The sequence below is a fragment of the Rhizophagus irregularis genome, chromosome 14 (genome assembly GCF_026210795.1).
Source record: "Rhizophagus irregularis chromosome 14, complete sequence".
In the NCBI taxonomy this organism is placed as follows: Eukaryota; Fungi; Glomeromycota; class Glomeromycetes; order Glomerales; family Glomeraceae; genus Rhizophagus; species Rhizophagus irregularis.
The window spans coordinates 587243-612389 of NC_089442.1; the positions used below are offsets into that span (position 1 = coordinate 587243).

Below are 25147 nucleotides of genomic sequence, written 5' to 3' on the forward strand. Positions count from 1 at the left end.
ATATATAATGGTAAAATTTGGGAAGCTTTCCAAAATAACCAAATATACCAATTTCATACCCTTATATTTTTAATTTTTTTTTCATTTATATGATTTCCACCCATATAACAATTTTTCCATACATATTATTTTAAATGAAGACAATTTTAAAAGTCAGCCAGCCAAAGTCTAAATAGTTTTGACAGGTGAAATGAATTTGTTCATTACTTTTATATTTATTTAAGAGAAATTGTAAAAATTCATGGATTATTTATAAACAAAATGTCAAACTATTGTTATAATAGTGTTAACAAAGAGGTTATTATTCAAAGAACTGAAAAGCAATCATAGGAATACTGTACATTATACACATCTTATTGAATGCTCAACTGCATTATCTATTGACCATTCTTGCACTATTTGTTATTCTCAACCATAAGTAATTACTATTCCTACTCAAAACTTTTGGAATTGGATAAAAACTTATTACAGAGGGAAAGTTACACTTTAAATACTGTTCAAGCTTTACCTACTTATGGTCAAATCTCTAATATTACTTATTAAATATAAAAGAAGCTATTTATTGATGAACCCAGAAAAAGAAGTAATTAATCACTTTCAAAATGTTACTAGTTCATTAAATCAAGATAAAATATTGACAGGAAAATGGGTTAAACAATATATGCCTAAAGATTATATTAATTCAAATATTTATGATGGATTAATGGATGAAATTACACAAGAAGTAGTTGATTATCATATTTCCTTATTGACTAATGGAAAAGTCTCAGGACCATCAAAGATGTCTTATGAAATGCTTAAACATGGTCTTGAGATGAAACAATTTATTAGGAATTTTTTGAATGAATGTTTATCACTTAAGAAAATACCTATGGAATGGAAATTACCAGCTCTTTATCCCATTCCAAAACATAAAACTTGGTGTTGTAAATTGGTTAATACACGTCCTACCCAATATATGTGACACTCTTCTCAACCATCTTAATGATACTATGGTACCTGATTCCTTACCACCTGTGATTAAAGAAATATGCGAAAATTTTGTGACAAATTTGAAGAATCACAGACGGAAGGCATTCCACAAAAACTCAACTACGATAAAAACTGGAAAAAACTCTTGCAGATGTCACAACGGGAATCCTTGCCACTTTGAATAATGTATGGAATAATCCCAGAATGGTGTACTTTAGCACTGCTTTATATAAGTAGTTCACAAAATAAGATTCTTTTGACTTATATTCACAACCTAAGTAAAACTCATAAGAGACAGACTTCAAATATGAAATTAAAAATCGTCATCTAAGTCCAGTATTTTGGAGTTAATACACTTTAAATTCTCATAATGCAACTATATATAAATATGGGAATTGCAAAGGAGATTTTGTATTCGGGTTGAGAAACAATAAAAAGAACTTTTTCTATACCATTATTAGTGATATTGGAACTTGTGGTTGTCCTATTGGAATAACTGGTACACCATGTAAGCACCAGGGTGCAGTTAAAAATTCATTAATACCTAATAATTGTAATTTTCTCATTTATTGAAATGATAATTATAATTTATTTAGAAAATATAATATATATATGTATACAATATATTAAAATGGAAGTAATTTAAATCTCAAAGATTAATAATGAAAGATGATAATAATAAATATACTTTGATGGTTAATACTAAATATTGAAATAGATTTTTCCTGATCAAGACTAGCCAATTGCAATATTAGAATTACTGGCAATGGAACCTTATTACTGCTAGAGAAAAAAATAAAAAAAATGTTTTTTTTTTTTGACAAAAAAAATTGTTTGTAAATAATGTCATCAAAAAAGTTAATATAAATGATCAAAAGGTCCATTCTGGATAAAATTCTTCTCAAATCTTTAACTATACCCAGCAACACCAATCTGTAGTATGTTGATTGTTTATTGGCAAAATTATAGTAATTAGTGTTGAATACAAAAACATTAATATAGAAAAAGGGATTTCTCTCATGAAGATAATCTACCATACTAGCCTAACTGCAAAATGAATAATATATTGATTTTTATTTGATACTTTGAGCTATATTGCTATAATCAATTCCTTTAAATTTCATATAAATAGATTACAATAATAAAACAGGAAAAATCAATCTACTAGATTTTTACTTCTTGAGTTTCTGTCATTTCAAGGAAGAAGTTCGTAAAGAGCTGTTAGATTTATTTAAAGATGGACATTCAAATTCTTCCACTTTATATATATATGAAGATACACTATATATACTAATTTGATAAATGATATATATAGTAAAACATTCACAATACTCTATCCATATGGATGTGTAAGAGAAGTCAAACCAGCCGAATATTTCAGGCATAAAGTAACCCCCATTTTTTGGAGGGATATATTAAACCCAATGAATTAATCAAAAAAATTTTAATCTTAAATAATTAGGAAATTCATTTTTTTCCCTTTTAATTCATTTTTTTTTTGTTTAAAATTTCTTAATTGATAACCATTTTAAAGACTGGTATACAGCCAACTACTTGTGATTCGTTAGAGATTTACATGCCGCTCAACTTAAAGAATTTATTAATTGGACGTCCGGAAATGAGACTAACCCGTAATAATTTATAAAAATTATAGATATTTAGATTTTTATAAAGAAATGTATATCAGAAATTTTAAGAATGGAGGAGGTCTAGATGAAGATATTTTGCATTAACATTTATAACTAAATCACTACTAAGATATACCTTATAATATAAAACAATAAGTATTTTAATTTAATGCAGCAAAATATTTTAGATATGTCATACATGATGTGTTGAGATTTTCATCATTATTATATAGCAAACTCTGAAATCATTATTATTTATTTAATAATATTGTATAATTTCTTTTACTTTAGGATTTGCACCTTAATTCACTTAGAATAGCTCTAGCATTTTTTCAAACAATTATTAATACTCATGGATACTGAATCTTTTATGAATTCATCAATAATACTGGACAGAATAGCATTTTTCACAGATTTACAATGGAATAGACTTAAAATACTTTTAATGATATTTATGAAAGTATAAAAGTGAAGAAATTCCCAACAATTTCTTTGAACCCAGCCCTTAATGCCAGCTTAAATTTAAAATTTTATATTCATGTCAGAAGGGGTAGCTCTATTGAGCAAAACAAATTGGACTGCACTGGTCAGCTCATATAAAGATCCATGTCATTTAAGTTGTAAGAATGTTAAAATAAAAGAGCCTTGGCTCTAAAAATTTTTTATATTTTGTGGGTAAAATTTTTTTAGTACTAATGGCTTAGAATTTAAACTAATTACAAAAATTTAGTATCTGGAATTGGTATAATTCAATTAGTATCAGAGTATCTGGGTTGGTTGTGAATATTATGGATATGGACTTAATAGTTGCCCAAATATACAGCAAAATTACTGGGGAAATGCTGAAATACTGTTAGAATTTAATTACAAGATTTCAATAATGTTTAATAAGTCTAATTATAAAATGTAAAATCAGTACAGACTATGATACTGATAATGTTCAAGATAATAATGAATTGATTGATTGTGATGTAAATCATGATCATCTTAATTATTCCTTTGCCATTTTATAATATAATATTTAATATTTATCAAACTACTATTGGTATTTTTAAATATTACTCGTCTTCATAGACAGAAGATGAAATCATGAATGTATAGAAGTGGAGCCACAATAATATACCTAAAGAATGAATTAAAGAATTGATTAACATGTAGAGTTATATACTACAACAGATTTCTTGAGAATACAATAAAGAACCAAAGATTATGCAATAGAAGATTTTAACAGATCATCAAAATAAAGATCTGAAAGAGGTCACTGCTAGGCTGTCCATTTAAAATAATAAGAAAGAATAAGAAATGTGTAGTGGGTGGACTTTTACAATTTGGAGCAGGTATTAGAGGATATATAAGGGGTATGGACAAGTAAAAATTTTTATTATATATAAAACATACATATATTTGGAAATGATTATAGGAAATTTTTTGCATCAAATGCCAATAATATAAGCCATCATTATCACAATCAAATCCATCACTATTGCCAATCAAATCTGTCATTGCAATCAAATCCATCATAGTTGCAATCATTGCCACTATATAACATTTTTTGAAATTAAGGAACTCTCTCCTTCCTTTTCATAGCCACTAGTTCAAGCAACATCAGAATATCATATAAATGGCAAATAATAGCAAAATAAAAAAGAAAACAATAGTATGATCCAGCTGCAATATGTGCTGATGAAAACTCATGCTCAATTTTTGTGTTTGTCACCATTAGACAAATTTGTGGTGCTTTCTCTATATATGGTAATCAAATAAATTTTACCAAAATGCAATAATTACTTTTTGATATAATTAATAAGTAAAAAAGAAGTAAATTAAATTAATAATTATGCCACTCCTATTTGAATCTTTTTGCAGATTTTAAAATTGGAGATTCTACTGTAGTACATCCAATTTATTACACAAATCTAAACTTTATCTATGATTTTAAATATTACCTAGCTACAGGCAGGCTACAGCAAAACCTATATCAGGATAAAGTATAAAGAATCATTAATATGTACAGATATGCTAAATACAAAAATGCAAATGAAATAATCAAGAAACTAGCCTTTAGTAATAAATATAATTGCATACTATTTTAAAAAGATCACTTTAATATCAAAAATACTTATAGTAGATCTCAAAATCTATTATGACATGAATATTGTGAAATCTATCAAAACAACAATGATATTTAGTAATATAGATAAATTTCCTAAAATAATGATTAATTTCAATAATTTTAACTGAAACTTTTTTATTTCTCTTTTAAAAAAGAAATGATTTAAATCTGCACTTGGTAACCACAATGGCAAGCCAATGTTTGAGCAATTGAAAGCAATAGTTGAAGAATATAATGGGTCAGGTCAAGGTAGAGTGAAGTGAAATGCATTCATTTTATGCATTATAACAAACTTGATGGCTTGAGTACATGAAAAAATTTGTCAGTTATAGAGTTGATAAATTTGAATGAAAATAGATTCTAATTAGCACCAAGTCTTACATTTATCATATAAATAAGAATTTACTAGTAATAATTCCTACTCTCATTCACAAAAGCTGAATCTTAAAATAATGTTTTTAGCAGAAGTCCTGTTATTTTGACATCAAACTTCAAGTTATGATAAATGAAGTTACTATCAATACATAATAACAGTTCTTTTATTTAACCTGCATAGATCAGGGTGAAATAATTTTCCTTAACTACCCTAGTATCCTTTAGCACCACACTGGTAGTATCATATCAGAAAGTTAATTACTATAGTGTATCCATTATGATCCACTTTTATGTCTAAATATTAGTTATAAATTAACAGGAAAAAGAATATTAAATATATACAATAATATAGAAAAAGTTTTTGAAATAGCTTATATATGTGGATGATAAATAATATCATACAAACATTTATGATTATAAATATGAAACAAAAAAGCAAGCAATATTCAAGATTGTTGAAAGTGTGAATATATTGTAAACTAATCATATTTTAAATAATTATATTTAATATAATTCTATCTCTTACCTTTTCCCAAAAACAATGGGAGATTGGGCAATTAAGGAATTATTTCAGCACTCCTAGTTTCTGCTAATCTTTCAATTACAACTTCCCATAAAATTAAAAACCAAAATCAAGTCTTACAATGAAAGCACTAGTAATGATACTGTAATTTTACCATTCACTTGGGATGAAACAGCTTTTCAAAAGCACAAAAGTTATTTTTATGGAAAGCAAAAAGTGATGAAATTAATTGTGAAGATATTGATTATCATTATGAAAAAAGTTTTGAAGCTGAATCAACAATTTCAAAGTTAACAGAAGAAGAAATTAAATACCACTTTTTTATTTGGCTTTTATACCCTTCTTTTTCATACACATTATTTTTTTACAACTTATGAAATTTAGAGGAAAGTTTTTACTTCAGATACACAATTACTATAATGCATTAAGCAAAATATTTTTAATTCGAGAAAAAACTCATTCAGCATTCTGTATTATTCAAAAACTTATATTACTTATTATAATAGCACAATTATGGCTAAAAAATACTTGGTTTTAAATAATAATTATTTAAATGACATGAAACAGCAACCATGTACTGCACATACATTACAAATTGGACAAATTAAATGGTCTAATCATTTGGTTCTATTATTCCAAAGTAACATATTCAAACAAGACATAGTTGAACATGCTAAATATTTCTAATGAATCACTGTATATGACATATTTTGTATTATGTAAAAATAATTTTATTTTATGCAGTAATTCAGTATATTATAAAAAAAGTAGTAGTAATATATACTCCTGTTAATATTACTCAAAATCAAGAAAATTCAAAAATTTCCATGCCATTATGGCGATTGATTATTATAATTGTGATACAAATAAACAGCCATTATTACCACATTAATAGATAACTAAATTTCAATAAAAATAAATGGGCAAATGTTCCAGCACAATGGAATAGTGATAAAGGATTCAATATAGTTAGCACTATGGAGCTGCCAAACAGAGCTACATTATAGTAAAATAACATGACTATAGTTAACCATTAGAAAAAGGGATAAAATTAATTTAGCCAAGTATATTTAACCAGAAATCAAAACCTTTCATCAGCTTCAGAAGCAAATTCATACCTTCCAAACTATGCAAAATTACACAACTCTTTTAACAAAAATTCAAACAAGAAAAATTGAAATAACTGTAGTAAATAAAAAAAAATATAGAAAATATATTTGGAAATGATTCTAAAAAAAAATTACCAATCTCTAAAATGATTATAATAATATGGATGGTGTTGAAAAATAAATTTCAATGAATATGAATTCAACCAAGCATATCAAAAAGGACTTACATAATGGGTAATTAATTAATATTAATTAATATTATTATGGTTTTATTCATTTTCATACTGTAATATTACAAATTAATATGAGTTCAATAGAATAGAAGAGTTAGAACAAGAAATAGCTTTTGGAAATGAAATATTTAATCAAACGATATATCTTAACATGACAACATTACCATGATTCCTTTATTTTTTAAATATAGCAATTATCAATTCACCCATAATTTATAAAACATGTATATCTAAGATAGTCCAAAATCTAGCAAAAAAAAAATTAATTGGCCAGATTACATATGCAATCAGCATCTGAAAAACATTGTTAGATCCACAAAATTCAGGAATTCAAATAAGAATATACTAATGATTAGAAATTTATTTTAAATAAATAGAAAATGCAATTAGTAAAGAATACAATACACTAAATACAAGAATTACAGAAAAGCAAGATAAAAAAATAAAGCAAGTGCATAAAAATTTATTATGTAACTATAGCTCTGAATTAAAGATCAGAAATAATTTATTATTTTTATATTCAACGATTCTATTACTACTACAAGATTTCACTTTTATAGACTAAAACCACACAGACATCACATTAGAAGAGTTAAAAAAATGTAATAAAATCATTACCAAACAACAAAGCACCAGGTCAAAAAAATTAGATATGAAGATATCAAACACTTAAGTAATAATTTCTTACAATATATTGCAGATTCTACAGCTCATATTTAAAGACTGGGAAGTGGAAAACTTTGGAATGAAGCATTTCCATTTCCTATTCCAAAACCCAAAGATTGGGATTCCAAAATCATCCTACATTCAATTAAATTATTACAAATTGTTTTAATATCACATCTATTTACCCTATTTACAACTTAATAATTATTTTTCTTTTAAGTCATTACTAATGAAAATTCTGAGACAAATTTACTATTTGGATATTTGTTAGTCCGCCTTTAAATGCACCTAAATGGACAATATCAGGTTATAACAAACAGTCCACTCAAAAAACTTGTGTCATCAGTTTGTTCTGCTGATGACGAAAATGAGAAAGATACAGACAATGGAAATAAAAAAAGGTCAACCATTCAACATAGTTAAATCATATAAATCCAAAAAAGTTCAAATTTTTGTTACTAACTGAACTGTAAGATGACTTGCATAATACAGACAAAAGCAACTGAGGTTTCTAGAAGAATCAAAATGCTCAATATCCAAGATCAAAATTCTAAGAAGAGCACTTTGAAGATTTGATATTAGCAAATCTTTAATTGTAATCTTAATTCAGATGAAGGAGTAATAGAATTTATAATGCAAAGGCAAAAGTACCTTCTGCTAACATAATTCAAATATTTTAGAAATATGCAAAATAAATTACAAATAATATTTTTTATCTAAACTTTAATTTAAATAAAAGAACAATATAGAAAAAATTAGGTTTACTATTAAAAGTATTAATTGCTGGACTATACAAAATGCTATTGCATTTCTAATAATAATAATATATTGCAATTCTTATTACAATTATATAGTAATTGAATTTTTATTTTCTAATGTTTATCTTGGAATTTCATAGGCAATGATTGGAATCTCAAAAATGTTCACCCACAAAATAATTTTCAATATTTTAACAAGGTTAGTAATATACTGTACAATAAAGTTTTTAATAACACACAACAGATTTAATTTTTGCACAATCAATTTTTAATTTATATTAATATATTTCTATATTTATTCTAGATTTTTGCAATTACAACTGATAATGCAAAAAACAAAAATAAATTTTCATTTCAAAATTACATCCTACCCTTATTTGGCTCACATAATGAATTTAACTACATAATGATATTAAAATACATAAAAGCTGGTGAAGCAACCTTTTATAAAGCTTGATGATCCACATTCAGAAGCTAACATTAAAGAAGCTTCTTTAAAAAGTTTAAGAAGTTATAATATTGAAGGAGAAAATCAATTATAGAAGTAATTTTTAATAGAAGTGGAGATGTCATTTAGTACTATATCAAAGATTGCAATTCAATCTGTGACATTATTAATCAATTAATAGACTCATAATGAAAATGATTTAATCATCAATGTGATCTATATTTTGGTAAACCTAACAATTCACTTAATCTCATATTAGACGTTAAAACTCGATGGAACAATGTGCATTAAAACTTCAAATAGTAAATTAGTGGATTTTAATATTGCAATTAAAATATTAATTTAATAAGACATTATTTATACTCTTTTTCATTATTTATTAGCCCATTAAATACTTGATTATACATTTCAGATAATGAATGGAACATAATTAAAGAACTATGTCATATTTTAGAAATGAGTTTATCATTATAATTCAATAATTATTTAAATCTTCTAATTTAGAAATCTCATCAAAGTAATATATTGCCTCAATTTCAAAAAATGAGAATATTTCTGTTCTAAATTTCTTTAATTATTGCCTTTAATTATTGCCTTTAATTATTGCCATGAAAAAGCTAGTGTTTGCATTTCAGAAAGAAGAATTTACCATCAAGCTTATAAAGTACTGACTCACATAATGTAATAATAAAATTTGTTAAGTTGAAAATTTAGAATTTCGTCAAAACATCACATGAATATTTTAAAAATAATAATAATCATTTATGGAACATATTATATAGAATTATTTTACAATTAAATTTACATGTAAAATTATTTAAAGCCACAGCACATGCAGATGATTTTAATAATAATTATTGAGCTTTTGGATTTTGAGTGGAATCTAAGAATGATGTGAAAGAAAAAAGGGAGAGAGGTGGAGGAAAGGGGATAGAGGAAATAGGAGAGGTGTTATCCTTATCTATTCCCCTTCCTGATCATCTTGAATATTTTGATGAGGGCAATGATAGTTGTTGTAAATCTTTTGAAATACATAACAGTCGTAACACTAATAAAAATGGGATATGAAAAACTTAAAAGTTACTATTAATTAATATTTTATTTTATAACAGACAATATAAATATCTTTTAATTTTCATTTAATTTTATTTAATAGTTTTTATCCACATTTAAAGTTGAATTATTACAAAGGAATTTTACTTTATAATATGTAGGGAAATCAATCGTGACTAAAGTTAGTTTTATATTTTAGTCAGATTACATTGAAAATTATGTGCATAAAATGTATTATATAAATAAGTAAAGATATCAATGAAAAAAATCTAATGAAAAAATGAATAGCAACTATGTGTTAATAATGAAAAAAGATAAGAGGATTAGGATAGATATGAAAGAAAGGGCAGATTGCAAAGAAAAATATAAAAATCAAAAAAAAAACAAAAAATATTAACGAAAAAAAAGGAAAAAACAAAAATTAGTATTAAAAATACATTAAAATTAGTGACCGAGAAAAAATGAACAGTATCCTAAATTCATAAAATGGTTCATGTGCGAGAAAATCCACGCCAAAGAATCCAACTTAGCACTAATAAAGATAAAAAAAATCCAAACAAAAAGCAAGAAAAGGTCATCGGGAGAGACATAATAAATGAAAAACTAATAACAAAAATACACCAGAAGAATGAAGAAAGTATATTTGAAAACAGTTCTATAGTTTTCTTTTTTTCTCAGTTTAAACGAATTCTAGATAGACGGTTAGTTGTAGGGTTATTAATAATTTATTATTAATACCTCTATGTATTTTATTCTATTTGATTTTATAGTTAATAAAATGTGTTACTAATTTTTTCTTTTTTAAAAAAAAAAACTGTTAATATTTAAAATGTTATTGTAGTATAACTTGTACATTTATAAAAACAGTAATATTATATGAATCACGTAAAAATTTTTTACCATTTTTGTTATATTTTATTACAATTATTTAAAAATAAAATAAAAGATATAAAAACTAAATTATTTTACACAAAACATTTCTTTTTTTAAAAAATCCCTTTATTTGATCTTTTCAGATATTTAATGACTTTAAAAAATTTGGTCTCTAATTCTTTTTTCCAGATGGAATATTCATTCTTTGATCGATCTGTCTATCTTTTTCGTGAAATCAAATTTTATTTTCCATCACCTCCTAGGAATGGCAATGTTTTTTTTTAGAGGTTCTACAGTAAAGTATTATTTTTTTCTTTTTTCTTACTAGGAATAAAAATTAAATAAGAGGAGCAGTGTTTTTACAATCAATTAAAATTTTCGTTCTTTTTTGAGAGAATACAACTAAGCAGCAGTAAATTGAAACGAAGAAATATTCTTCTATTATTTAGGATAGTTTTGTTACGAATGCTTTAAGACTCGGCTAACATAGTCTTTTTTAAACATATTGACAAAATAAAACAACGGTTCAGTATTTATAAAATATATATAAGCCCTGTTCAATTCTAGATTGGACCGGATTGATCGCAAAATGTGCCCCTAAATGATTGGTTACAAAAACGATCAGCGGTCAGTCAAACCGATCCACGAAAATAGGTGTTCGCCTCTGATTGATCGATTTTGATAAACTAACGTGACGCGTGTCAGCGATCAACCATATTTATTGTTTATGATATGGAACCTAAAAATTGTGCTCAATTTTAACTGCGGTTTGAACGGTTAATTTTTTTTCCGATCTGAGCGATACGATCTAAAGGTTATAGTATAGAAGACATTTAATGAATTTTCCAACTAGTAAATAATGATAAGAAACCTCCGTTGGATTTATTGGTAATTTAAAACTAAATATCTTTCTCATGTGACCAAACAAGTTCTATAAGCTTGTATGACTTGACATGTATAAATTAGTATAAAGCAATAAATGTATTAATAAACAATTATTACTTTGTGAAAGAAATAAAAATATTGGATGAAAAAAAAAAAAGATTTAATATGTAAATGGGTAAACCTAATAAGCCTAATAAGCCTAATAAGCTAAGCCAATAAATCCATTTGTCAAAGCCACTATGAAAGATTTTATTATATCAAAAACGTGATGCAATCTTGCTGGTATTAAGAAACCAGCAATCTTACATACTTTAACATTGGAAGAATATAAATTTTTATATAATGAAAGATCTTATTTATATTAAAATAAGAACATACGGTATACTTATATACAAAACTATATTGTAAAATTAATTATTGCAATTTCTGATATTAATCTTTTTATTCAAAATAAGCATTAATGCAACCATAATTTATATTTGCTGTAATGAATTTTTTTTCGAAAATCATCAAGCCTAGCCTACGTAGACATAACGTCCTGCGATATATTCCTATATCTATCTAACTTAGACTAACATAACTGACCTGTATTCTTTTTATTTAACTAAAAAACCCACAAAAATATATACGTACATATAGCATAATAAAAAAACAAACAAAACATTGCCTTGTTTAACTATATGTGACATTCAACTGTCTAGGTATACCATCGACGCGAACGAGCCGTACCGAAGGAACACCGAAATGATTTTGGATAAATTTGTTCCGAAACTTTTTGTTTACGAAATTCGAAATTCCGAAATCACCTCATTGCTGTAATGAATAAAACCATCCCTTAAACTATCATTATTATTGGACAATCTAAACCAAATAACAGTTGATGATCTTATACTAACAGAAACATCGCATTAGTAATCAGAGAAACTTTGCATTAGTAATCACAAACAATTTAAGTTTCTTGTATTACGGAACGCTCCATAAATTGGAAATAAAATTCCGTTAACTGACTTGCTCCCTCCAAATTTAACAATAAATAATTCCCTCTTTTTTATTTAAAACAAAAAAGTTGTTTCGTACTATGGGGCTATTCTCCTATGATGAAACTTATGGAAGGTGTGAAGAATGCAATCAAATAAATACCGGTCCTGAATGGTGTAACGCTTGTAATGCGACACGTCTCCAAAAAAATTTCAAGTATTGGACGAGCGGTAACGGTGAGATTGACAAATTTATTCAAGATGCTCAACTATCAGCAAATAAATTCTACAGAATATTAGAATGGATACCATATGAGAGATTTTATGATATTGAATATATTGCAAAGGGCGGGTTCGGTCTAGTATATAAAGCAAAATGGACTGACGGTTATATACAGAGCTGGAATAATGACAAGCAAAATTGGAATAGATGTCATCCATTAAATAAATTTGTAGCTCTGAAAAGTCTAAATAAATCAAAGGATGTCACATTAAAATTTATCGACGAGGTATTATATATAAATTTAATTAAGTTTTGAAATATAACTTTTACTAATATATTATTGTTGTTCTTAGGTTACATCTCATCATAAAATATATAATATATCTACTAGATCCATTGTTACATTTTATGGAATAACTCAAGATCCAGAAACAGAAAATTATATGATGGTTTTGGATTATGCAGAGAATGGAAGTTTACGAAACTATTTAGATAAGAATTATAATAATTTAACATGGAATGATAAGATTCTATGTTTATATTGTATAGCAACAGGTCTTCATCATATTCATAGAAATGAGTTAATTCATCGGGATTTACATATTGGTAATATATTAAAATTTCGTTCAGATATTTGTATAACTGACATGGGATTATGTAGACCAGCTAATTGTGAAAGTACAAAAGATAATACTTATGGTGTTTTACCTTACATGGCCCCTGAAATTTTGCGAGGACAAAATTATAACAAAGCTGCTGATATTTATAGTTTTGGTATAATTATGTATGAAGTAATTTCTGGATTAAGCCCATTTCATGATAAAAGTCAGGATGAAGCATTAGCTATAAAGATTTGTCAAGGACTCAGACCAAGTTTTAATATTAAAGTTCCTCAATTAATTATGCATACAATTAAAAGATGTTTAGATGCAAATCCTTTAACTCGACCAAATGCTCATGAATTAAAGTCTACTATAGAAAAATGGAATGAAAATAACGCAGAATTAAATGAGCAAATTATAGAAGCAGAAGAAATAAATAATAATTTACCGATCAATACAATAATTTCGATTAGTTTAACTTCATCACATAAAATGAACACACATTCCGAAGCTATTTACACAAGTAGATTACTTAATTTTAATAATCTTCCTGAACCAAAAAATTCAGAGGATTATTATAACCAATATGAAAATATATCAGCAGGTATCTAATAATTCTATAAGTTTAGTAAATATTTTGCTAATGATAAAATATACTAACAATTTTATTTCGTTTATAATAGATTTACAAATTAATATTACTTAATCATACTATTGATCGCAACAGGTCATTACTCTTATTTTTACAAATTTTTTTAGATAGGCGTTTATTTTTATGTACTATATAAAAATTTAATTTATTTGCCTATGGTTTAGGTCATTAAATTTTTCTATTTTTCATTTTTTTTTAAATAAAAAAAAATCGCAAAGTCTGCAGTTGAGCGGCTTGATTCATTTTGACTCGGTTTAATAATTTAGGATTCAATATTTCAATATTTTCTAATATGAACTAAGTTGCCTACTTAATAATTGTAATTGTAATTGAAATTTGATATACGGGATATTCAATAAACACTCAAACCCTAAACCGGATATATTTGCCGGTATAGTGTCGATATTCGCTACGGGTAAATTTAAGTATTATTTCTGAAGCTGCACCCAAAGTGATTCATTCTTAAAAGCCAAAAACTTTTTTCTGAAAAATTTTTATAACCACTTTAAGTCTTACTCTAAACAAATAATTTTGTCAATTAAATTCATTAGTTTATTTTTCCTTTATTTTAAGTTAAAGAGATTTGGAATCAGCTCGAGATCTATCTAAATGTTTTTTTATAGTATCGATTATTCGATCCATTATTATGGAAATATTACCTCAATAGGACGATTTCTGTGTTATTTTAAAATTGAACTTTTTCAATCAAAATATTAAATTTAATAGGCAAACATTCTTTTATGTACGAAACATTCAAATTAGATCATAGCATAAAAAATCACTGAAATATTATACACAAGTACTATGAATATCCAATAATTACTAATATTTAAATTTTGGTACAGTTTATTCATTTAATAAATTTATTTATAATAATTTAGAAAATTTAAAGTAACCAAATGAAAATTTAAAGTTATTTTAGTTATGGAATATGCAAATGATGGTTTCTTTTTGAAACTATACATCTAAACTCAGAACTATTACGAAATTTGATGATTATATACTGTATATAGCGTAAACTATCTTTTTGCTATATCAAATGTACAATTTTTTGCTTTATTCTATTTATGAATTTTATGATATATAAATGTTTTAGTAATTTAAGTGTTTATCAATCATGAAAAAACGCAATCATGTCTGACGCGAGTACAATGTAAACAACTTTTTTACGATACTAAACATACGATTTTTTACATATACGGTATGATTTTTACAATTATAGTATTTGTGTATTTGCAATTTTGCATGCAAAACATTAATTTTTACTCGATTTTTAATATAATATCTTGGATGGATCAATGATTAAAGAAAACTTTTACTTTACTTTGATAAACAAAACTTGGTATATCAGTTATTATAAAGAGTATGTTAATTGTAATACATATTACTTTAAATAGTAAATATCAAAACATTAGTTATAATAATCAAAGTATGGAACTAATTAAGATATTTATTAATACTAGTTCCATTTCCGACTTCATAACGATAACAATATGCTAAGTTATTTATTCCACTTAAAATACCAAAATCTCCAGCCTTTTGATACAATTCAAATGCTTTTTGTTTATCAACATAAGTTCCAGCTCCAACTTCATAACAATTTGACTAAACTACTAATTCCAAATGCATTTCTAATTTTGCAGCCTTTTGATATATCTCATATGACTTTTCTTTATCAACATTTACTTCAATTCCTAAATTAAGAAAATCTCCTAGTAAAAGAACAGAATTTAAATTAGTCTGATTATATAATAACCAATTATAAATTTGTCGTGGAGTAATGTCATGATCATTAAGGTAATCAAGAACTTCTTCCTTTCCAGTTTCTTGTTCTAAATTATCAATAAGAGCAACTAAATCATCAACTACTATTTGAAAATCATTCTCATACAATGATATTGATGGTTCTATTTCTTTTATACTTATTTTATTAACATTTTAAATAAGTTCATGTAATGAATTATTAAGTGGTTGTTTACTTGACAATTTATTTAAAATTATTACATTTAATTTAGCAATAACATCACTAATAATCGAACGATTATCTGGTTCATGATTCCAACAATCTGAAAAAATATAATAAAGTACATATATAAATAATTAATAAATAAAATAAATAATTCAAATTATATTTACCAATATAAATTTTTACATAATCTATAGGAGTATTGGCGACGGGTTTTTCTCTAAGACCTTGTAAAATTTTCAAATCCAAACATGTATCAGATGATTCATTGTAAAAAGATGACTGACCACTAGATATTTCCCACAAGAATACACCAATGCTATAAATATTACTCTTTTTGTTCAATAAATATAATGGTATTTGGTGATTATTGATTCTTTTTTGTTCAAATAATTTTGGATCAATAATATAAGCAACCATGTCAAAGAAATTTGATTGAAGATTGGTTGATTCTTCAATTTTTTTTGATAATCCAAAATCTGTTAATTTGATAATCCCTTGATGAACTAATTCATTGTTTGAGTGCTATAATTAAATGTGAAAATTTAAAAAAAAGAATAATAAATTATACACTACTTAAGATATAATATAAATTAATTACCAAATTATGATGCACAATTTCTTTTTCATGTAAAGATGATACAGCACGAGCTAATTGAAGTGCAATATTTAACTTATTGTCCCAATTTAAACTATCAAAATGTTCTTTTGAATAGTTTCGTAGAGTACCATTATCAGCATATTCCATTACTAACCAATAATTTTTTGAATCATCATCTTGGTTTTCTACTAAAAAGATAAAAAAGAATAATATTATTAGAGGTAGTATGAAATAATATCTTTTTTTTTTCTTAAAAAAAGTCAATAACTAATAATTATCATACTTATAGTAATACCACAAAAACGAATAATATTTTCATGAAAATCCATTTCATATTGACGTTTAAGCTTAATCATGAATAATAAGAATTTTTAAATTAGGCAACGCAATATATCATAAATATAAAAATTAATATTGTAAATAACAGTATAAAAATGATTACTTCATTAACGATTTCTTTGGTTGTGACATTATTGATTAGAAAAAGATTTTAACGCTAAATGATTTCGAGAATCTTTCCAGTTTGCACGATAAACTTTTTTAAAATTTCCGAAATCAATTTCTTGGATATTTCTGAAATGGTTGTATTCATAATATTTAAAATAATTTTTTGAAATAGCATCTTCAATCCAAATACCCGTTCGTCTGAATTTTCAGTGACTTTAATTTCAAAGTTATTAGACATTGTATAGCGCAAAAAAAAAAAAAATTTATAACGCCATCCCTTATAAACGTAATGTTACATATTCATTGAACACAAGACAGCAGATCGGCACTAATGTTACTTTCTTTGTCGAGCCGGAACTACACAAATAACATAATGAATTTTTAATGATCTAACTAGAAAAAAGAAAAAAAAATAAATGCGTGATATATAATGTTCTTAAATAATTTTCAAATTAATTATTTACCAAATATTATTCCTTTTAAAATTGAAATTTCTTCATTCTACCAGTGATTGTAAATCTCTGCATTTACCTATTATGAGAAAGAAAAATTATTAATAGTGTGCTAAATTTTTATTTAATCATAAAGAAGACATAGCCAATTCCTCCTTTAGAATTAGCAGACTTTACTAACAACAAAGTAGGATGTTATCTGCTTGAGTTGGTTATCAAGTGAACGAGAGAAATAAAAAAAAATAAAAAAAAAAGAAGAAAAAAAGGGAATAAAAAAATAAAATAAAAATAAAATAAAAAAGAAAAAGCAGGTAATTCTCCTAAGTCAACCTTGTGAACTCCCCGACTCAATTGAGTTATCCGTTCTAGATTTTCCTAGGAGTTACCCACTTTGCTCACCCTTACCCAACCCAAGCAAACAAATCCAGTACCCTCCTAAGTAAAATTTGTGAACTCCCCGACTCAATGAGTTATCCGTTCTAATTTTAGCTTAGGAAGTTACTCACTTTGCAAATAAAAAAATACACACCTCTTTTAAAGTCTCCTAGCCATTTTACACATGTCTAGTAAACCGGTAATACTCCATTCAGAGAGCTTTCGTCTGTTGCCTAGTGTTTCAATACTGTAACTGATAAATAATCGCCCATAAATTTTGATCAGATTTAAGTCTTTTGCAAGATGGCTGGTATGCTTGGGATCGTTGTCTTGTTAGAAGCACCAACGATCACCAAGCATCTGGAAGATCTCAGTAATATGTGTACGAAGAATTTCCACAATCCACATAAAATTTGGCGTTCATAATTTGTTTAAAACAAAATAATTTTGTTTTTCCTTTCACGCAAAAACTGCCTCATGCCATAATCTTCGTACAATCTTTAGGCATACACCAAACTGGTCTTACTCCCTTATACCATCGTTCAATGGTGTTTCTAAAGATTTGAAAAGCAGTTTTATCAGTAAAAACAGTTTTGTCCCATTGGTTATTAATATATTTTTTTGCCCACTCCACACTCTTTACCTTGTGTGTTTCGGTCAGCATAGGGTTGCGTTAGGCAGTCTTTTTACATAACCAATACTTGAAAGATGCCTTCCAACGGTTCTATACGATACTTCTACGCCTATATTTTCTCCAAAGTTCTTGTGGAAAAAGACGTATCATACCTTACATATTGACCAAGTGCGCGGGAGACATTTGTGGCAATCTTTTTGGGTCTCCAGCATGCCATTTTCTTTTATATTATCGTAAATAGTGGACTTTGGGATGTTTGTTAACCTATGTAATTCTTTTACATTATGAATACCGTTATTCCATAAATGTAATAAGACTTCACAAGACATTTTTTATTCGAAGAAGACATTACGATGGGAATTTTCTTGCGAAAGGAAGGGTGTAGGTAAACACAAAGGTTGTTAAACGTAAAACACAACCATATTATTTATTATTTAGTTGTTATATTCGGACTCTAGGGCATTTTTGGAAAGAACGTTCTGAAAAAGGGGAGTATTTTTTTTTTTGGAGAAAACTGATGGTATATATATATGTTGAGAGTATATATATACTTGTTTATGTTTACAAGTAAAAAAATCACGACTCGCGACTCGTGAGTAAAAAATGATCGTATCTCATGTTAATTCTGCAATTGATGATGTGCGGAGCTTGTATATCGCGCCTATCAATTATTATCGATGTATAGTATCAGTTTTTAATAGTTATAGTTTTATTTATATTAGCTGTTAGTGTATTAATATGTAAATATATTTAAAATTTCCCATTATATATTAAGTGGCTTAGTGATTAAAATAGTATAATTTTATGTCCGACATGATTATTTTAGACATATTGTGGGAATAGGTGTGGTGAAAAAAAGATGATGTCAAAATCATTGTACTACATCACTTGAAATAATAAAGATCGGAATTTTTGAACGTTTTTTATTTTATTTAGAATTATTTAAACACTAATAATAGAGTAGTTTGTAATTTGAATAATTTCATTTTATTAACACTTTAAATAAATTATTATATTATTATACAGTTGATTATTCGTAAAAATTTATTGTTGTATTGCAATTTAGCGACTAGCGAGTAATGAGTAGTACCTTGAATTGAGAACCAAAATTAAAGTCGTTCAAATTCACAAAGATCTTAAATTTAGACGAAATGCGAATAACAATAAATGAATTAAATGTCATTAAGTCATATCTCGGTATCATTTTTTTTTCATATCTAATCATAAGAAGCCAATTTACTTTTTCACCAAATTAATGAAGAAAAATACAATATTGAATCAATGCGAAAATTATTTATTCCAATAACTAGTAATATGAATCTTTTTATTAAACTATTAAACTACCATCAAATTAAAAAAAACTTTTTTATTTATAAATTGCGTAATATCACTAGAATCATTTCTCCTATATTAATCAGTTAAAAGATTTGTTTCATAAAGGAAATAAAATCTTGAATCTTGATAAAAAAAAATCTGATCTTGATAAAATTAAATCTCTTTGTTTTAAAAAGCTAGAGGATTCTAATGTGCGGTGACTTTAAGGACTAATCTATATTATAACTAAGGTTCTAACATTCTAAATCGTATATAATCCACGTCTTTCCCATAAAATCTCACATTCTCAAAATAAATGAAGTAAACCAAAAATCAAAAACAAAAATTAAATTCATATACAAACTAAAATAACTACGACCTAAAAGAATTATAGTAAATAAAACTAAGCATCCACCTTCAAATTCGCGATATTTATCTCAAAAATTGCAATCATCCCACGTCACTTTCAGAAATTCAACCATTAAAATTTTTACTTAGTTCCATTCTAACCGTCCTATAAAAATAAAAAAATTAATAAATCCATCCATATCTTGCATAAAGTTAAAATCCAAATCCATTGCGTATACTTCATGTACGCTCGATTTGTATCCAATATCCCACATAACAAACATCATAATCAAATTTTTTACGTAAAATTACGTGACTTCAAAACGGGTTATTAGGATTAAGTATTTACTCTTTCTCGCCTTCAACCCTCCATATTTTTTTTGCTGGCGGGCTATTTTGTAGAAATTTTTCATTTACATTTTTCTCATCTTTAACTCTATTCTCATCCTTTAGTCTTTTTGTAAAATCGTCATTAAGCGATGTGAATTTACTTTTTTCCGCTAAACGAGATCTCTTCCCCAATCTTAAGTATTCGTCGCCCCATATCACTCCAATTCTTTATTTGTTCAGCTTTTATACCTTTATCAAATGCGACCTCTCCTATAGCTCGTGCTGCCACTTTTTCCCATTCCATCAATGTTATTTATTTTGCTCGATCGCCACTCGATCATTTTGGGTTTTATTAATTTCATTCTATAGTCTTGGGATGCCAATCATCCAGACCCGCTTACCAGCCGAATTTCACATTACAAATATAAGCATCCAGACCAGACTTTAATTGAATTTCAATCAATGATCGATCAATGAACGATCATGAACGACTTTGATCAAATTCACGTGGAAAGCTATTTAAGAATGTATAATTAATTGATTATAACGTGATTTATATTAATCTTTTCGCTATCATAACTTGATCCTTCTGGTAAAAGAAATCTGATCAAGTGATTTTTATTTGATCATCATCAATTTAAAGAAAAAATGTCTATAGCATCTTTATTAAATTTAATCAATCGAAGCGCTAATGGTATTACCTCATTATAGTCACTTAATTCATAAATGATCAAAATTAATTAAATTGATACGTATATATACACATACGTAATATATTACTAATATATTGTACATATAAAGAAAATGTTTATAGTATATTTTTTCTTTCTTTCTTTCTTTGAGAGATCAAAAATTACAGTGCAATCTTGACGCCTAAATAAAATTTCAGTTACAAATTTGAACGAAATATGTCAGTAAATTGTATTGAAAGCCAAAACACAGCTCGTGTCAAATATTCATTAGGTAAATGTAAAGACTTACATTTAAATTTCCTTCAGAGATAATTTGATGGTTCATTTGGCGTGAAGATGTGCCCAGCTTCCCAATTTGAAACTTATCTCAACGAATATGATCAAGATGGTGCGAGATTAGTAAATTATTATACGAGATGTGAAATGTCTTTCTCGTCTCCTTTGTTGATTGTTAAAGAGTAAATGACCAATTGGGCGTGCATGCATTTGATTGTGGTCCGCATCATCTGCTCTTACTTCGAACAGATCGTATGACAATAATTTATGATTTAAAACAGGAATAAAAATAGATGGTGCAAACCGAACCGGTGATAACCCTGATTGATCGGAATGATGCGTTGATTTAAATTGATCATATTTTTATATCACAAAGGGAGAGTTATAAGTTCAATTTATTTTGTCATATGTTGAGTTGAGATTAAAAAATTGACCAAAAACAATTATTAATTTGAAACAGATACAGGTAAGTAGTAATTTTTGCTTGAAAATTGACTAAAACCTAATGCTCACATCATAATCAGATCGCACAACTAATTAAGCGTTAAGAGAATGACTCAAAACTGAAGAAGCTATATTTGAAATATTAAGACACATTTGGAACCTAATAAATCGAAAAAATAACATTATATATCAGATATATAGGAGAATTATAATAGACCATATGAAAGAACAAAATAATTTCTACCTCTGAGCCCTTTCTCGACCATCATATACTGTATATATCCTGGTCCCAATGGTCTGCACCAATTCTAAATATTTGAAGTATCAACCATATGGGGGGCATCAGAATCTCGGTTATTGAGCTAACTTCGCGCACAAGAACATAAATAAAAAAAAATTTTTAATCAAAATTTGGATTTCCTCCTTTTCTGTTAACTCCCGCCATAGGATTAAAATCTGGAGCATATAACATACGGTTCTGTTGGAACTTACCAGTTACGCCTCCCCTTGCATTAAATATGTTATACATATATATTTTTGTATTGTATTACTCAACTTCGTAATGAAATAAATAAATATAAAAAAATATTCTTTTTTCCGATTTTAGCAGATAATACGACTTGAAATTTAAATTATTTGCATTATAGTTTGTACCTTTATGAAAAAATATAAATTACAATGAACGTAGAACGGATAAGCACGAAAAACATTTTTCATCCTTTGTTTTTTGACTTCAAGCGTTCATAAAAATCCTTTTCATCTTAGATAAATCCGTAGGCCTAATATAAGCGATACCCGCCAATCAACATTAACTTTTGAATAAAAGATATGACACAATAACTAAATGGAAATGTTTGGTTATTTTTTAATAAACGAATAATTAGATAATTAAAGTTATTAATTTACTAATAAGTTATTTTCATTGTAGAAACATACCTGGTAATTCACATTTAACAGCATAATGGAATTTCTTGTGGTTGCAGAAATGAGGAATTTAGCGACCAATACGTTCATAATGATAAAAATACACCGAAATTCACATGTTTTGTACAAAAAAAAATGAGGACAGATTTATATTCATTTTTATTTTTTGAATTATATAATGTAGATCCACAAATCAGATTGCATAGATTGTATTATTAACATATGATTATCGTGTGATCAACTATCTTAAAACGGCAATATCCTTGTTTTTAGATTTTTAGATCGTCCAAAAATAGTTACAAATTTTTTTTTTATATTTACCGATGTTATACACTAGATAATCAAAAAAAAAAACGTGTTATTTTGACTTTTTATTACGCATATTACACAATTACGCATGATATAAATAATGTATTTTCGCACAATTTTTTTTTCTTTTTTCTTTTCCTTAAAATATTTAAAATATTAATAACGATAATAACAAAATCAATTACTAATTACAAATCAATCCCATATGAGTCAATTATGATTTAAAAATGGCTTTGCTCTTTTGTAATTATCAATATGTCTTAAAAATTCGAATATTATTTCTAAATAATTATTTTATGTATGATCACTTATGTACTAGTTTTGTTCGCTATATAAAAAATCGAGTATAGTATAATGGTAAGTTCCTACTTATTTGTAGGTATTTATAATGCACCTTACTTTTATGTAAAGGAAATTTATATCAAGTTTTTTTATACCGTTATTTATATTTACTTTTGACCGCAACTAATTAATGATCCGTTAAAAGTTTTAGGTAGTACACGTCCTGACTTCCTTTAGAGATTATCAATGGTCGAATAGCTTCTGCGCAATTATTTATGAAGGTAAAGTTTCTTTTAGCAAAATGACACAAGATTAACTTAATTATTCAAGAAGTTGTTCGATTTTATGTTTGAATATTATCAAGTCACTTGTCTTAAAAAAAACTACATTATCTTAGGATCGAGATCTAAGAATTTTTGGAATTATTTCGTTAAATTCTCTCTTTTTTTTATTTAGAATAGTAATTACCTACCTAATTATTTACTCATTTAGAGTAGAGAGACGTGTTACCTATTGAGAGAAATATTTAACTCGTTCGAATAGAACATGATTAACACTTAGGAGAAAATGTGAAAAATCATTATTCAGCAGTTAGATTATCAGTTTATCGTTTAAAAAAAAAACCTTATCAAATAAATTGTCTCAAAAAATTATTATATTTTCGAGTTATATATGTAAAATTTATTTACAAATGTTAACTTTCTCTTAATTTTTATTTTATTTTTTTTTTAGAAAGTTTCATTTTAATGTTCAAGCGCTATGATTGTATGACTTTTCCATTCCTTATCCCAGAGGGCTACTTGTTATGGAATATTGAAGTTTCGTAATAGCGGTAGTTTGGTTTTTTTTTTAATTTTTAATTAATTCATTTTATTCTGATTTTAGGAATATTCCTATCTTGAAAGCAAAAGCCGGTACCCACGAGCTTACCAAAAGCAAGCGCCTGCTCCAACCCACGCATAAAACTATACCGCCCCTCCACCCAACATATCACATTCGATTTCTTTCATTTTTTTCTTTAGGACCATCAAAGATGATGACGAATTTGATGTATACATATCTCTCTTGGAAGTCTTATAGTGATGGTGTTTTATTTTTAATTTTGAACGGTTCCACTTTGTAACTCGACATTAGGGTGCTCGGAATTGACTCCAACTCGAGTGAGCCACGGAAATTTTTAACTCGAGCGAATAGTTGATCACGTGATTAATAGTGACTTTATAATTCTGGCCAGCATTATGTTTCTTCTGGCCCAGGTCGCTTATATAAGTTAAGAATTTACTAGAAAAGAAATACTTAGTCAAGAACATGGATTTTGTTCAGATTGTTAACCAACCAAACTGGGATAATTGGTGATTATCATTTTTATTTTCGTTGATTTAGTGGAATTTTATACGTTCAACAGAAAATAGTGAGCGTTTGTCAATTAAATTATATGGGAATTACTCAAGATCCAGAAACATTAAAATATATGATTGTAATGGAATATATGGAACTTGGTAGTTTAAAATCCAACTTAATGATAAAAAATGCAATCCAATTAATCCAATTAATCCAATTGATGAATATTATAATTTATTTTGGATAGCAAAATCACTTTTAGTTTTTACATAAATGTAATTTAGTTCATTGTGATTTCCATAGTGGTAATTTAATTTTTTCA

The 25147-nt window shown here is 26.5% G+C and overlaps 4 protein-coding genes across 4 annotated transcripts; 3 read left to right on the forward strand and 1 right to left on the reverse strand.

Annotated features, from left to right (window-relative positions):
* Nucleotides 1–565: 565 nt before the first annotated feature.
* OCT59_005838 (uncharacterized protein) lies at nucleotides 566–964 on the forward strand (the record flags this gene model as incomplete). The annotated part of the gene is made up of 1 exon (XM_066140871.1): nucleotides 566–964. The coding sequence occupies one exon, from the start codon at nucleotides 566–568 to the stop codon at nucleotides 962–964; it is 399 nt and encodes a 132-aa protein (XP_065997716.1).
* Nucleotides 965–13618: 12654 nt separating this feature from the next.
* Nucleotides 13619–14144, forward strand: OCT59_005839 (uncharacterized protein; the record flags this gene model as incomplete). The annotated part of the gene is made up of 2 exons (XM_025323589.2): nucleotides 13619–14042; nucleotides 14122–14144. The coding sequence occupies 2 exons, from the start codon at nucleotides 13619–13621 to the stop codon at nucleotides 14142–14144; spliced, it is 447 nt and encodes a 148-aa protein (XP_025172329.2).
* Nucleotides 14145–15527: 1383 nt separating this feature from the next.
* OCT59_005840 (uncharacterized protein) lies at nucleotides 15528–17342 on the reverse strand (the record flags this gene model as incomplete). The annotated part of the gene is made up of 7 exons (XM_066140872.1): nucleotides 15528–15695; nucleotides 15777–16003; nucleotides 16070–16156; nucleotides 16227–16581; nucleotides 16658–16845; nucleotides 16941–17004; nucleotides 17295–17342. 7 exons carry the CDS (start codon nucleotides 17340–17342, stop codon nucleotides 15528–15530), a joined length of 1137 nt encoding a protein of 378 aa, XP_065997717.1.
* Nucleotides 17343–23556: 6214 nt separating this feature from the next.
* On the forward strand, nucleotides 23557–24447 carry OCT59_005841 (uncharacterized protein; the record flags this gene model as incomplete). Its single annotated transcript, XM_066140873.1, has 4 exons — nucleotides 23557–23559; nucleotides 23696–23765; nucleotides 24217–24302; nucleotides 24370–24447. The coding sequence occupies 4 exons, from the start codon at nucleotides 23557–23559 to the stop codon at nucleotides 24445–24447; spliced, it is 237 nt and encodes a 78-aa protein (XP_065997718.1).
* Nucleotides 24448–25147: the final 700 nt, after the last annotated feature.